Below are 16,292 nucleotides of genomic sequence, written 5' to 3'. Positions count from 1 at the left end.
GGACAGATCCCTGCAGCATTCCACTAACAACATCCTTTTCCTCTGAGCAAACTCCGTTTACCACTATCCTTTGCCTCCTTCCACTTAACCGGCTTTTAATCCAGTTCGTCACTTTAGGGCCCATATCGAATGCATATGAGAATGCTACTCACAAACTAAAATGTAAAACTTATTTTTTGGCAAAAGAGGTATGTCTGGGGACAGACAGTGGGCATGTTCTACACTAATTGGCTACCATGGCAATATTGCTGCATGCTAACCGATTAGCACATATATGGTGTGTGAGCTCTTACCACCTATACGCAGGGGTATCAAAGTCCCTCCTCGAGGGCCGCAATCCAGTCAGATTTTCAGGATTTTCCCAATGAATATGCATGAGATCTGTTTGCATGCACTGCTTTCAATACATATTCATTGGGGAAATCCTGAAAACCCGACTGGATTGCAGCCCTTGAGGACAGACTTTGACACCTGTGACCTACAGTAAGGGAAAGCGGTAGAACATAAGAATAGCCTTATTGGGTCAGACCAATGGTCCATCAAGCCCAGTAGCCCGCTCTCACGGTGGCCAATCCAGGTCACTAGTACCTGACCAAAACCCAAGGTGTAACAATATTCCATGCTACCGATCCAGGGCATGCAGTGGCTTCCCCCATGTCTTTCTCAATAACAGACTATGGACTTTTCCTCCAGGAACTTGTCCAAACCTTCCTTAAAACCAGCTATGCTATCCGCTCTTACCACATGCTCTGGCAACATGTTCCAGAGCTTAACTATTCTCAGTGAAAAAAAAAAAAATTTTCTAATTGGTTTTAAAAGTATTTCCCTGTAACTTCATCGAGTATCCCCCTAGTCTTTGTAATTTTTGACGAAGTAAGGCTTCATGTGCTAATCTGTTTTAATGACCATGCACAAGTGAAAAAATTCAGCCATTCTGCTCCAGCAGTAAAAATAGTGCGTAGGAAAGACCCATGTAAGAGCCCATTAAGTCCATTTTTTATTGCTGTTTTGTAAAAGGGCCCCTCAGAGTATGAGACCTCCAGGGACAGGGAAATAGCTATTGCACCTAGATATAATTCACCCAGCGCTACTACTGAAACAAATGTGAGCAAAAAAAATAATTTAAAAAACCCCCATAACAACCACTTCTGAAAATCTTGTTGTACCTAGTGGTATAGTAATGGGGGTGTAGAGGGGGCAGTCTGCCCCTGGGCGCGGTCTTCCTCGGGGCGCTGGCACCCCTCCTGCTCTCCGCTCCCTCTTCCTACTACTCCTCCTGCCGCACACATGCCTCTTCCCTCCCCCCCCATACCTTTTAAAATTCGGCGTGAGCAGCCATGAACTTGCTGATTGGCCTCGGCGCCCGGCTTTGGCACTCTCTGGTGTCCTTTCCGGGACCTGTGCCAAGGAAGTGATGTCAGAGAGAGCGCCGAAGCTGGCACGAGCAGCAAATTCGTGGCTGCTGACAATTTAAAATGGCCTTCTTCCTGAAAAAAAAAAAATGGATATTGTCTTCGCCGGGGGAGATTTAATGATATCAGCCAGTTGAACTCATTCACTCTTGCAAGAAACAGAAGATGTGGGAAGCCAGTGTGGAAATCCAGTTATGATTCAGTCCTAAAAGCTCTCCCTCCAGAAGGATCAAATTAAGCATGGCAACATCACATCGTCATCTTAATGAGATTTGTGGCTAAGTGAATTTAAGGTGCTTAACTGCACTTGCCAGCATCTCAGATCAAACCTGTGTCGATCACGTATGTAAATAATTACAGAACTGTGTTATCTGTCACATACTGTATTTTCACATAAATAACTTACGGGTTATACATTGTTAAACATGAATTCACATTTTTTGCAAAAGATACAAGGTATACACAAGTGCTTTACAATAGGAGTAATATCCAATTTAACATTTTTTTTTTTTTTGCAATAAATGTTGGTTATACATGCATTTGGGTTATATGCACCAAAATATGGCTTCTTACTTGGAGGTGGGGGTGGGGTGGGGGTGGGAGGGAGTTTCAAGAATAGGTTGCAGTTGATTATGATTTAGATACACTGATAGAGTTAGTCAGGGAAGTTGGCACAACACCTGCCTCTTTTTACACAACGAAAACTAACTTCCATAACAAAAACAACAACAACAAAAAAATGCCACTTTTCTCTTAAATTCCTTGCTCATTAATCTGGAGGAAGTCTGCATAAAGGGTTAAACCATAGATGTTCCTGCATGCTGCCATGGAGGAAAGATCCATATGGAATAAAACTCTCATTACACAACGCGACCCCTTTGAAAGCATCAGCCAGTCCCACCTGCTTAAAAGCACATGCTGCTTTTAAAGATGTTCCATAGCATCAGTGACCATCCTCTGCTCATTCTGTTTACTTACTGCCTCACAAGAATGATCTGTCAGATAGATTTTAATTTTTAATCATATATCCCTGCGTGGTTTAGTAGCTTTTTTTTTTTTAATCCTCCAGAGCACCTGTTCAATTGCTGCAACAGATGTTAGACCAGATCATGGCATACCGCAGACTATTTAAACACCTCTTCCAAAAAGACAAATGCCCTAATCCCTTCAGCCCCGCTCTCCCCAATGCTACTCACCATCAGAAGGCTGGGGTGTCCGCTGGGGCGTGAGAGAAGTCTTGAGTTCCTCTTGAGACTCTTCTGAACTGGGGCTGATGCACTTGGGCGTAGGGGAGGATGGTGATGCTTGAGAGCTCAGGCTCTGTGAGAGCTCACTCCTGCCTCGGCACACGCCCCGGCTTTTCAATTCCTTCTCATACTCCTGAGCTGCCAACTTCTCCAAGTACTTGTATCTGAAAGCAGGGGAAATTCCAATGGGTTTTAGTCAAGCAAGAAAGGAGCTTGTGGCTGGTGTCTGTTTATGGCTGAAACACCTGCATGGAACGAGATGAACTCCCTGCAGCACGATACTGCTGTGTCCCTCGCCCCCCCCCCCCCCAAAAAAGGTGAAAAAGAGAAAAATAAATAAACACACACACATACGCTCGGGCCCCTAGTGCAGCTTTACATTTAGAACCCAGGAAAGATGGCTCAGATCAAAATCTACCGAGGAACAGCAGCCTCAGCTGGCAGTCGGAAATCCCATCGCAGTCTGCATAATTCAGTTTGATTTCTTTCCCAGACATTGATCTAGAGAGAAAGAGGGCAATCACCCGGCTCACAGGAGCAGCAGAGCGAGAAAATGAAGTGAATGAGACAGTACAGCAAGCAGAAATACACCCCCCAAAGGAAAAAAAGAAGAAAAGCAATGTTGCTAATAATTATTTGCACTGCATGACCATTGTATCAAAGTCTCTAAACCTGATTGTTTGCCCAATCCTGGAGCAGTGCACTGGAATTTACTTTGTTCTCTCTCTCCCTACAATGGAAACATATTTTTTTTAATTCTAAAAAATTTCTGAGCCTGACAGAGACATCCAATAGCTTGGACCTGACGTCACGTATAGTTTATTCATCAAAGTCACTTTTAAAAGAACAAAGATACATCTGTTTTGCATTTCGGGCAGGCAAAGTTCACTAACTGTTTATTAAGACCAGCTACCAATCATATTTTTCGTACTGTGCTTTATAGATTTGGACCAAAATAGCTTTGAAATATATGCCTCTTCCAGATGTCTGCTAATTTTATCCACCGTGATTTTGCGCAGGAACAAATCCAGCTGCAATCACCTCTGAATCACCCATTGCGAAGAAGGTTAGTTGTGACTGCCTCGGTGACACCCCCAACATACACGGTGGCCACTGTCCAATAATCCACCTTTATAAACACTCTTTGACAGAAGTCCTCCTCCTCCTCCCTTCCCTAAATCGTTTGCACCTCCTATGCCAAAACTTATACTTGTCAAGAGTAAAGAGCAGGAAAGTTAATGTTACAGGGAAAGTACCCAAGATCCACACATTGGGCTATTTTCCTACTGAGGGCTATATTTCTCCAGTTGTATGGGCAATTATCTTAACTGCAGACAAAGGAACCCCCTACCACCTTTAGACAATAACTTAACCAGCAGCATACGTGTGTATGATTATAAAATAGGAAATGTTTACAGTCTAGGATGGAAGCCAAGTTTATAGAGCAATTCCTTTTTATGTATGTGCATGGAAAGGGGGTGGGTGGGGGGTAGAGTGCATGCTCAAAGTATGAAAAAGCTTCCTCTGCATCATAAACTTATGCTATGAGTAATGACAGGCTATTTTAATTACACTCCATTAAGAAGCAGGGGGAATCCACAATGTCAAACAAACTTACCAGACAAACTTAATATTTGGAAAAGGAAATTCATATTTACTATATAGCATCGCTAGGTAAACACAGCCGGCTGCAATAAGAAAGCTCTCTGCAGCTTGACCCATATCTGGACGGATTATCTCTTTCAATATGGTCATCTTCCCATTTTGTTGCCCTCAGATTTTAGGACCTCAGCTTCATTAGTTTGCTTCTACTAAGATTCATATAGGCTGGGCTGCCTTTGTGCTTCTGACTAATTTGTAAGGTAAAACGATGAAATGCACTGCTAAGGAAGTGTTACTGGAACATGCAAAAATACAATACAGAAATTCATATATATAAAAAGTGGAGAAAAAAAAAAGACCTCAAATCTCCTGCTCCCCAACATTCGTTATCATAGGTCTGTAGGTCCATAGCAGTGTGTTTAATCGTTTTTTTGAAAGTTTGTTTGATTTCAAAACTGCCTGCGTCGAAGTGTGTATAATTTGTAAGATAAACATAACAGTTAAAATTCTTGTATGTATGTATGTATTTATTCATTCAATCAATCATATTTGGCACAGACCCATTGGCATAGTAAGGGGAGCGGGGGTCAAAACACTCTGAGCACCAGAACCTCTCCTCTTCCCTCCCATTGTACCTCTTTGCTGGCCATGGGCAGCATCTCTTACCCACTGCTCGCGCCGGACTCAACTCTCTCTATGTCACCTCCTGTTCGCAGGGACCAGGAAGTGACATCAGAGCAAAGAGCAGCAGGTAAGCAGCAGTGTGAGCAGCAGGTCAGAGATGCTGCTCGCTGCCGGTAAAGATTTGAAGAGATAGAGGGGGAAGGCTGTAAGGGAGGTGCAGTGGCGTACCAAGGGGAGGGGTGAGGGGGGGAAGATCCACCCCGGGTGCAGCCTTTAGGGGGGGTGCACAGCCAGCCCAGTCCCTATCGCGCTCCCACCCTCTGCTGCGTCACTGATGACATCATCAGTGACGCTTCACCGGCAGGAGAAAGCTGCGAAGCAGCCGACGCTACTGGAAGGAGGTTTGCTGCTCTCGCTGGGAGGGTCGGAAAGGTTCACTGCGGGGGGGGGGGGGGGAGATAGGAGGGTCATCGGGGGTTTGGCTGGGAGGGGAGAGAAGCGGTCTGCCTCGGTGCTCCATTACCTTCTTCGGGCAGCAGCAGCTTTTACAATTCGCTGCTGTGGCCGGCTTCAGGCCTTCCTCTTTGCCGGGTCCTGCCTACATCCTGTTTTCATGGACCCGACAGAGTGGAAGGCCTGAAGCGGGCAACAGCAGTGAATTGTGAATGCTGCTGCTGCCCGATGAAGTTCTGGACATCAGGCCTTGGGTGACAGAAGGAGAAAAGGGAGCAGAGGGGGAGAGAATTGGGAAGAGTGTGGGTGTACCCAACTAGAGGGAATGAAAGGAGATGCCAGGGCTTGGAGGGAAGAAAAGACGCCAGGGCATGGAGGGAAGGAGGAAGGTATTCCAGATCAAGGGAAAAGGAAGGGGGAAAGGAAGGAGGAGATGTCAGAGCATGAAGGGGGAGGGAGAGCTGGAATAAAAGGAAAGGAGAGAGATGCCAGGAATCAGGTAAGGGATGATGCCAGACCGTGAGGTGGGAAGGAAAGAAAGGAGAAGAGAGAGATGTCAGAGCACAGGGGAGGGGATGGTGACAGAGAGAGAAAAACGGAGAAGTGATAGAGTTGAAATCAATCATGTACAAAGGAGAGAAGGGGCACGGGATAGATAGTTTATGGAAGGAGCATAGAAAGAGGGAAGATGCCATATGGAAAAGAGAGAGAGAGGGTGCACACTGGATAGAAAGAGCACAGAGGGCAGTGAATGGAAGGGGCGAGATAGAGGGTGAACAGTAGATGGAAGGGGTAGAGAGAAGGAAACAGACACTGAATGGAAGTGTGTGGGAGAGGATGGACAGCTGCTGAATGGAAGTGTGAGGGAAAAGGGGAGCAGATGCTGGAAGGAAGTGGGGAGGAGAAAGAAAAAAAGGGCACATGCAGGATAGAGTTAGTTACTGGAAGGGGTGAGGGAAAGAGGTGGCAAGCTATAGGTAGACACAGTGAAAGAGGGAAATTGAGGACTGAATAGTAAAAAAGAATTTAGACAGAGGCAGAAAATAAATTGAGAAGGAAGACCAGGGAAGAATAGGAGGAAGGGAGTGGAGAGAGAAGCCAAAGAAGGGGGGAAGGAGAGGAGACAGATACCAGACCAATGGGGGTGAAAGGAGAGATGGAAGGGGGAGGCATACAGTTTCTGGAAGGGGCATAGAAGGAGAGAAGATGCCATATAGGGTCAGAAAAATGGCAGACAGCGGATGGAAGGGAGTAACAAGAAGATGAGGAAAGTAGAAACCAGAGAAGACAAAGGTAGAACAAAAATTTTCTATTTATTTATTGCTTTAGGAGACGTGTCACTGTTTCTGTGTTATTGCATTGTATGCAGAGTCCAGCTTTTTGCTGGTTCAATTTAACCTTTGTCTATGTATTTCTATTTTATCCCCCCTTTTACAAAACTGTGGAGCGTTTTTTAGCACCAGCCGTGGTGGTAGCAGCTCTGATGCTCAGAATTCTATGAACATCAGAGCTGTTACCACCGTGGCTAAAATCCACACTACAGTTTTGTAAAAGGGGGAGGGGTAAGTTTGTGATGACATTCCATACTAGGCGAAAGTGTTTTCTGTGTTCTGTGTGTTCGAAAGACATGGTTTTTTTGTTAGGATTGACTGCAGGATTGATCTGTACTAGTCTGGCTTGTTTAGTTTTACAATGGGTGTATTGATGTTGTACTTCTCACTGCAGTATGTAAGATGCTGCCTTTTCCTAGGTACTCATGTGTGTCGTGTGGCTTGTTACTAAAAATCATGTTTTTCGTACAGATGGGGAGGGGGGGGGGTGCCAAAAAATGATGGGCCCCGTTTCACACAAGCCAGGTACGCCACTGGGGAGGTGCACAGTGGGGTGATACCGGGCAAGGAGCCTAAGGGAACATACGGCATGGCAATGCCAGGGTATGGGAACTGGTGGTGAACGGCACGGTGATGATGGGTGCCTCCACCCCAGGTACAAACTTCTCTTGCTATGCCTCTGCACATACCTAGTTGTCTTAAAACACTCTAGGCAAGTTACAAAATAATTTCTGCAACTCTTCAATACAAGAGCAATAAAAAAACAAAATGCAGGGCAATTTTAAAAAGTACATGTGAATGTTACATACTAATTGTGTGTTTAAGTTTTTAGAATAATGGCACATTCCTGCATATCTGCTAGCACAGGCGTCGAAACGGGGTATATCACAGGGGCCGTGGCCTCCCCAAAAATTACCGATGCTTCGGTTCCTTCTCTTTCTTCCTTCTCCCTCCCCCCAGTGGGACCCTGCAGCACCATCAGCTCTGGACTTCTCCACACCTGCGTGGCTGCCATCTGCCCCCCCAAGATCGCTATTATTTTAAATGTTCCTGCAGCTGCGGCACAGCGTACACCAGATGGCACTTCTGCCATCGGCCTGCCCTGGAACTCTTAATGCAGCAGCGACTTCCTATTCCTTCCTTGGCGGGCGGTTGTTGCATGAATAGTTCCAGGGCAGGCCGAGGTTAGAAGTTTAATCTCGTGGATACAGCGCTGCAGCTGCCATAACATTTAAAATAATAGCGACCGGGGGGAAGGGGGGGCAGGTGTGGAGAAGTCCAGAGCTACAGGGCCGGCGTTAGGGGAGGTGCAAACAGGACAGCTTCAATACCGAGGGAAATATATAGAATAGAAGGATAGGATAGTTGGAAAGCGAGAGATATGGCATGGGAGGACAGGTGAGAAGGCAGGGAAGAACAGATGTTGCTCAGGCTGGAAGGAGGTTGGGATGGACAGATGCTGCATAGGCTGGGGGAGACAGGAAAGGACAGATGTTGCACGGGCTGGGAGGAGGTTGGGAAGGATAGATGATGCATGGATGGGGTGCTGTGAAGTGAGGGAAAGAGAGACGCTGCTAGTGGGGGAGGGGGATAAAAATAAAATTGTTGTATATAGGTGCATGGAATGGGAGGGAAAGAGACGGGGAAAGGAAGAAGAGGGAGAATTGTTAGACATGATAGTGGTGGAGAGGAGGGGAAAAATAGTACACTGGGAGGGATGACTCAAAGAAGTGAGAGATGTCAGATTCTGGAGAAGGGCGATGGAAGGAGAGAGAGAGTTGTCAGACTACTGGAATGGGAAAGAGATGCCAGACCAGATAAAGGAAGGAGAGAAGAAAGAGATACCAGACTTTGAGAAGGAGAGGAGAGAGATGTTTGACCATGGGAAGAAGGAGGGAAGGAGAGAGATGCCAGACCATGGGAGAGGAGAAAGATGCCAGACCATATGAGGGTGTAAGGCGTAAGACTGATGTCAGACCACTGGAGAGAGAGGGAGAAGATGGTGCACAGGGATGGAGGGGAAGCAGGAAGAGAGAGGGAGGAGATGGTGCACAGCAATAGGTGTGGCAGGGAAGAGAGATAGAAGAAATGCTTCTTATGGGATAGATGGGAATAGGGGAGAAGAAAGAGAGAGCTGAATAGATTGGAAGGGAAGACAGGGAAAAGTAGATTTTGAGAAGAAAGCAGAAAAATGTAAGAAAGTTGAATGTTAAAAGTTAACGCCAAAGATGAATGCAGGGCAGAAAATGAAGAAGGAGAGAAAACCAGCACATGGATAAGCAGGCCATGGAAACACAAGAACACAGACAGAAAGAAGTGCAACCAGAGATTGGGAAAAGATGATTAGATCAGTGTTTTTCAACCGCTGTTCCGCGGCACACTAGTGTGCCGCGAGATGTTGCCTGGTGTGCCGTACGGTGCAGACACTGATTAGGCCTCAGGCCGGGTCCCGCACGCGCTCCCATGAGACTCCCCCGGTCCCCGCTGCTGTTCAGTTTCGATCTTCTGCTCTGACGCAACCGGAAACAGGAAGTTGCAGCAGAGCAGAAGATTGAACACTGAGCAGCCGCGCGTGCGCGGCTCTTTGGGAAAGCGTGCATGTCGCCGAAAAACAAAACCTACAAACTAAGGTGAGGCGAAGGGAGAGAGCTGGCTAAACAGTTGGATCGATTGGGCAGGCGAGTGGTGGATGCGGGGACCGTGCGATCGCTCGTGTTCCCGGCTCAAATTGGAAGGAGGGAGTGAAAGGGAAAAGGATTCTGGGCCAAGGGGATGAAGACGGAAAGAAAAACCAACAGCAGGAAAGAAAGGGAAGGACAGGCAGGTGAGCCAGATGCTAGAAGCAGGGGGGGGGGGAAGAAAGAGGGAAAAAAGCTAGATGGGGTTGAAAAGAAGAGACACACTGGTATGGAAGAGGAAGATAGGGGAAATCTGGACACAGGAAGGTAACAGAAAGAGGGGAAATTATGTGCATGGGGCATAGGGACAGAGACATAAAGGGGACATGCCATGGGGATGGTATATGGACACAGGGGGGGGGGCAATGACAGATACATAGGGGAGATATTAGAAATGGAGAAAATAGAAGTACAGAAGCGAGATGGTTTGTGGGGATGGGACAGGGACCGAGCTCGCAGGCTCCAGTGGCTTGCACAAATTACATTGTAACGTGCCATGAAAATAAGAGGGAGGAAGGTAGATAGATAAGCCACGTGAGAGGAGCTGAAGGGTAGTAGAAAGGAACAGATGGTAAAGGAGGGAGGGAAGGGTGGTGGTGGAAAGGAATAGGACAGACATTGAAGGAGGATGGAGAGGAACAGACCCCGAAGGGAAATGTGGAAGACAGAGTGGGAAGAAGACAGATGCCAGACTATGGGGGAGCGGAGGGAAGAAGATGGGTGCTAGACCAATTGGGGGGGGGTGGAGGGAGAGGCACAGTAACAGCAAATGGAAGACGTAGAGAGAAGACACACAGTGGATGGAAGGAATTGAATGAGAAGATGTGGAAAGCAGAAACCAGACAACAAAGGTAGAAAAAAAAATTATATTTATTTTTTTATTTTTTGCTTTAGGATAAAATAGTATATTAGTTGTGTTGATAAAAATTTATAAACAAAGCCCTGTCAGCTGAACATCTCTTTCTCTAGTTCAGCAGCAGGAACTTTGATTTATAAGAAAGGAATAAGCTAAATATTACAGTACTAAGGCTTATATGGATGCAGCGGGGACGGTGACGGGGCGGTGAATGGGATGGCAGTGGCGGTGACGGGGCGGTGATAGGGATGGCGGTGACGGTGACGGGGCGGTGAAGGGAACGGCTGTTGACGAAGAGCTACGTGTGTGTCTTTCTTCGATTCCAGCCAGAATATCAGCTTTGTGTTCAGCCAAACAGGCCCAGGTTTCGCACTGAACAAAGTATTTTATAATTTTTCACTATTCTGTTTACTTAATATTTCATAATAAAGTAATTATAAAATACTTTCTTTGTGTTTATTTGATTCCTATTCAAGAGAATTACTTTATATATAGTCAATATAGGCACAGAGTTAAATTTTTTAACATTTTCTAATGGTGGTGTGCCTCGTGATTTTTTTCATGAAACAAGTGTGCCTTTGCCCAAAAAAGGTTGAAAAACACTGGATTAGATCACCAGACAACAAAGGTAGGGAATATAATTTTATTTTCAATTTACTGATTGAAATGTGTCAGTTTTGAGAATGTATATCTGCTGTCTATATTTTGCACTGTTCAGGAAGAAATTCATTTCTTTCTATTTCTGAGGTGTTTTCATGCATGTAGAGTCTGGCATCTTAGGGTTTCGTTTGTATATACAGTGTTCCCCCTGTCATTCGCAGTTTGCAGTCCCGGTCATTCGCAGTATTCTCCGACTGGGACTTCCTGTGCTAAAGTCAGGCTTCACCAATCAGGAGCGGCGTGTCAAAGCAGCTCCTAATTGGTGAAGCCTGACTTTAGTGCAGGAAGAGGCGGTCGGAGCATACCATGAGTGATCCTGCCTCTCCAGCTGCCCTCTCCTGCCTCCCCAGGTGAAAAACCGTATTAGTGTTTTTTGATATTCGCGGGGGTTCCTGGAATGTAACCCCCGCGAATGTCGGGGGAGTACTGTATTAGTACTTTTCATTTGTGGTCCTGTGTTTGCATAGGGGTTATTATGTGTGTTCCGCATGTGTGACCGAGGCTAGGTGTTCTGGTAGGAATGAATGTTGAGAAGCACACAGTGTGCTTTGTGTAGTTTAATTTTGTGTTTAACCATTATAACCATAATAACTAGCTTCTAATCTTGTTAATTCTAATTAATTTGTAACATCTTTTAACCATTGTAAACTGCATAGAACTTCACAATCCTGCGGTATATAAACTGATATTATTATTATTATTATGTATTGTTAATAAGATTATATTGTGTGTGTATATATATATATATGAAAAAATGGTATTACAATTAATACTATCATTATTAAGGGGGTGGGATCAGGGGTGGGGATTGGGTGGAGATTTTGGGCCCCCCAAACAAAAAAGCATTTCGCTGCCTATGTCTGCTAGAATTTTCCTAAGCGCTATTCTGTAAATTAGCATGTATCTTACATAGCACAAAACTTATACTTGTCAAGAGTAAAGAGCAGGAAAGTTAATGTTACAGGGAGAGTGCCTAAGATACACACATTGGGCTAGAAGAAGGTAGAAGTGCACATGTGTGGAGTGTACACAGATTGTGTGAGATTCATACTTAAACACACGTAGCAAGTGTTCTCTGAGAACAGCAAGTATATATTCTCACATGTGGATGACATCATCCACAGAATCCGGTACAGACACTACTAAATGCCCTGTCACTTTAAATCTTTAGGTAGTGCCCATACTGTGCATGTACTGATGCCTGCCCATATGACATTGGCTCACGAGGCCATCAGTTCAGTAGCAAAGCTAGAAATTGGGGAACTACTACAATCCTTAGCTAACATGTCAATTAGAACCGGGCAAGTACCAGACGACTGGAGGATAGCAAATGTCATCGCAATTTTCAAAAAAGGATCAAGAGGTGAACCAGGAAACTACAGACCAGTGAGTCTCACATCGGTTCCTGGGAAGATAATCGAAGCACTAATTAAAGACTGCATTGTACAACACTTGGAAAAGCTCAACCTAATGAGAGCTAGTCAACACGGCTTCAGGAAAGGGAGGTCATGCTTGACAAATTTACTTCAATTTTTTGAGAAGGTTAACAAGAAATTAGATAGTGGAGATCCAGTGGACATAATTTACTTGGACTTCCAAAAAGCGTTTGACAAGGTTCCGCACGCAAGGCTTATGAGTAAACTACTAAGTCATGGAATAGGAGGAGAAGTGCACGGATGGATCGGAAATTGGTTAGAGAACAGAACGCAGAGGGTAACCATAAATGGGAAATTCTCGGAATGGGAAAAGGTGACCAGCGGCATGTCCCAGGGCTCGGTTCTTGGTCCCATTTTGTTCAATATTTTTATAAATGACCTGGAAGAGGAAACATCTTGTAATATAATCAAGTTTGCGGATGATACAAAACTATGTCGGGCGGTTGGCTCTCAAAGGGACTGTGAGGATCTTCAGAAAGATCTAAATCAGCTGGAAACGTGGGCGATAAATTGGCAGATGAATTTTAACATAGACAAATGCAAGGTGATGCATATGGGAAAGAAAAACAAAGAACATGAATACAAGATGTCGGGGGTGACATTAGCCAAATGCGAACAAGAAAGGGATTTGGGGGCGCTGATAGACAGAACCCTAAAGCCATTGGCTCAATGCACGGCGGCGGCGAAGAAAGCAAATAGGATGTTAGGCATGATTAAGAAGGGGATCACGAGTAGGTCGGAAGATGTTATAATGCCACTTTACAGAACAATGGTCAGACCACACTTAGAATACTGTGTCCAACACTGGTCTCCATACCTTAAGAAGGATAAAATTCTGTTGGAGAGGGTGCAGAGGCGAACCACGAAACTAGTCAAAGGCATGGAGAATTTAAGCTACAAGGAACGCCTCGGAAAACTGGGACTGTTCACCCTCGAAAAGAGAAGACTGCGTGGGGATCTGATAGAGACTTTTAAAATATTAAAGGGATTTGATCAAATTGACCAGGAATCAGCATTACTGACACTTTCAGATGTGACGTGGACAAGAGGTCATAGCCTAAAACTGAATGGCAGCAGGTTCAGGACAAAAGTCAGGAAGTTCTGTTTCACACAAAGAGTGGTGGGCGCTTGGAATGCTCTCCCGGAGGAGGTGGCGGCAGAAAAACTGTGCTAGGTTTCAAACGCAAGTTGGATGTACACCTTCTTGCAGATCATATTGAGGGATACGGGAAATCCGGGTCTCCAAAAAGGAGCACCTAAATGGGCCTCTGCGTGTGCGGATCACCGGACTAGATGGACCTTGGTCTGATCCGGTGAAGGCGTTTAAAAAAAAAGTCAACCAGGGAAGGTGAGTGGGTTGTGAAAATATATGCCTGTTGTCCTTGGAAAACATCTGCTACAGGTAAGAATCTTTGCTTTCTCCGAGGACAAGCAGACAGGATGAGGATAAAGGATATATAAGCATGAGCCTGGTGAAATCCAAAAGGGTTGGAGGAAAAGTTGGTGCTTAGGAAATAAAAAGATTGTGCATTACTGCTTGTCCAAACTGATTATCTCTTCTGGAGTTTTGTTCCAAACTGTATTGAGAAATGAAGGTATGGATTTGGGACCAAGTAGCTGCCTTCCAGATGTTCTCAATAGATGCAGAGAGGAAATGAGCTACCAAGGCAGCCATAGCTCAGACATTGTGGGCTGGCATGGTCCTGTAGCGTCAACCCAGCCTAAGTATATGTGAAGTGGAGATGGTTCTCTTGGTAACAGGAACTCCAAATCTGTTAGAATCAAAACTAAACTAAACCTTAAGTTTGTATACCGCATCATCTCCATAAAGATAGAGCTCGACACGGTTTATAGGTAATTCAATAAATGAGCGAAGGACATAATAAAAATGCACTTACCCTTCCATATTCGCGGTTTCACAGTCTGCAGTTTCGGTTATTCATAGTTTTTCGATTGAAGGCCCACCCCCCAAATTTACATTACAGGAAATCGCTGCTCCCGGCGTTGCACAGAGAAAATCACTGCTCCCAGCTGCACTTTCTTCACTGCAATAGGTCAGGATATTCACGGTTTTGTGTCTTTTTTTGTTTTTTGTTTTTTCAGAAAAACCACGAATAACATGATAAGTTATTCACTGCCTTGCCGTTCCCCTATCACCATGAATGCACTGCCTTGCCGTTCCCCTATCACCATGAATGCAGAGGGGGAAGTGTATTCTCTATGAAGTTTAGTCCAGTCCAGCTAGTATTCTAGAGCACGTTTATAGTCCAAGGAGGTGTGAAGAACTGCTTCTCCAGAATGGGAATGTGACGTTGGAAAGAAAAAAGGCAAAACTTTGGATTGGTTGAGGTGGAATTCTGAGACAACTTTGAGTAGGAATTTTGTATGAGTTCAAAGCTCTGTCATGGTAGAATTTTGTGTAGGGAGGATCTGACACAAGAGCTTGAAGTTCACTCACACAGCATGCAGAGGTGAGGTGAGAAGTTTGAGAAAGTAAGATGTAAATGGCTGAAAGGAAGACTTCATAACAACAGATGGTAGCATGTAAATATCCCAAGCAACAGGTGGAGGCTTGAGATGTGGTTTCATGTGGAATTTGCCTTTCATGAAATAGGCTACTAAGTGATGTACAAACAGAAGTTTCTTGTCCAATGGAAAGTGAAACGCACTGATAGCATTAAGATGTATTCAAACCAAATTGTTTTTTAGCCCTACCATATGAAACTACATTGGTTGCCCATAACTGCAAGGATCAAGTTTAAATTAGGCATCACGTTCTTTAAAATCCTGAGAGAGAATGCCACCCGACTACCTAACAGAGTTGGCTATCCTACTCCAGGGTGCCTCGAAGAGATATTTCACCAAAATCTTTTCCACTTAAAATTCCCAGCATGCAATAATATACAGTCTACCAGGCAAATTACCTTATCAATTCAATATCAATTAGCAAAATGCTGGAACCAACTACCACTTACACTACAATCTTGAGACCATTATCTCGGGTCAAAAATCTTTTAAAAGCATTTCTGTACCAAGACAGAGTGCCAGCCCTGAAGTAACTGAAATGGTAATTGTAAAAGCCCATTTCTAAATTGTCTAATGCAACTCCTGGGACATAACGATGAGCCAACGATGACCTACATGAACTTATAATTCTGTATTTGCAACTATGACCTAACTGTATTAATAACTACCTGTACTAGCAACTTTATTGAATGTCTGTGTCAAACTGTCCATTGAAACTTCCTGGGTAACTGACCCAACCTCTTGTAATGCAATCCAACCTTGAGCTGAATAGGTAAAGGTGGAATAGAAAACCTGATTAACATAACTTAACAAAGTTAGAGAGATGGAAAAGGTAGTCTAGTATGAATGGAAGTGGACATTTGACGGGTTCCAGAGAATGCAATGCACACCAGGAAGAAAATCTAATCCATTGAGTGGAAGGTTTTCTAGATGCTTCAATGACAGCAGATACTGCAGCTGAGAGGGAGAAAGCATTTACTTGGTTAGTGAAAGAAACCATGCTTTTGTATTAATGACTGGGGTTGGGGTGAAGGAGGGATCCCTCATTCTGCATCAGCAGTGTTAAGAATGATTGTAATTTGAGAGCTCTAGGAGAAGAAACCAAATCTGATGCTGCTAATGTGGTGCTATGAATATCATAGTACATTGATCTTGGCGATGAGAGGTGAATGAGATTGTTGATCTCTGCTTTGGTAGAAAAGCTCAACTCTAGGTAGTATTCAAAAGAGCCCTATGAACCCCAGCACCTGAGATGAATGTAGACGTGACTTTTGGTAGTTAATGGCAAACCTGAGCAGCTCCAGAAAACATACAAGTTGAAGGCATGCTGAGTTGTTTGCGATGATGAAGCCTTGATCAACCAATCATCCAAGTAGGGAAATACATGAAACCCCCATGTGTGAAGAGTTGCCGCCACTATCACTTTATCACTAGGCATTTTGTAAAGACACAAAGAGCTAAAGCCAG

The 16,292-nt window shown here is 44.6% G+C and overlaps 1 protein-coding gene across 5 annotated transcripts in view; it reads right to left on the bottom strand.

The window, feature by feature from the left end:
* FHOD3 (formin homology 2 domain containing 3) overlaps positions 1 to 16,292 on the bottom strand; it is a 967,501-nt gene that overhangs the window by 152,730 nt on the left and 798,479 nt on the right. For all 5 annotated transcript variants that reach the window (XM_033930608.1, XM_033930609.1, XM_033930610.1 and 2 more), the window contains one exon: positions 2,609 to 2,823. In XM_033930608.1, the coding sequence (XP_033786499.1) occupies positions 2,609 to 2,823 (215 nt within the window). The remainder of the gene's footprint in view (positions 1 to 2,608; positions 2,824 to 16,292) is intronic.

The sequence above is a fragment of the Geotrypetes seraphini genome, chromosome 2, assembly GCF_902459505.1.
Source record: "Geotrypetes seraphini chromosome 2, aGeoSer1.1, whole genome shotgun sequence".
NCBI lineage: Eukaryota > Metazoa > Chordata > Amphibia > Gymnophiona > Dermophiidae > Geotrypetes > Geotrypetes seraphini.
Note: the sequence above shows the minus strand (reverse complement) of the source record. Positions and strands in the feature narration are given on the sequence as shown.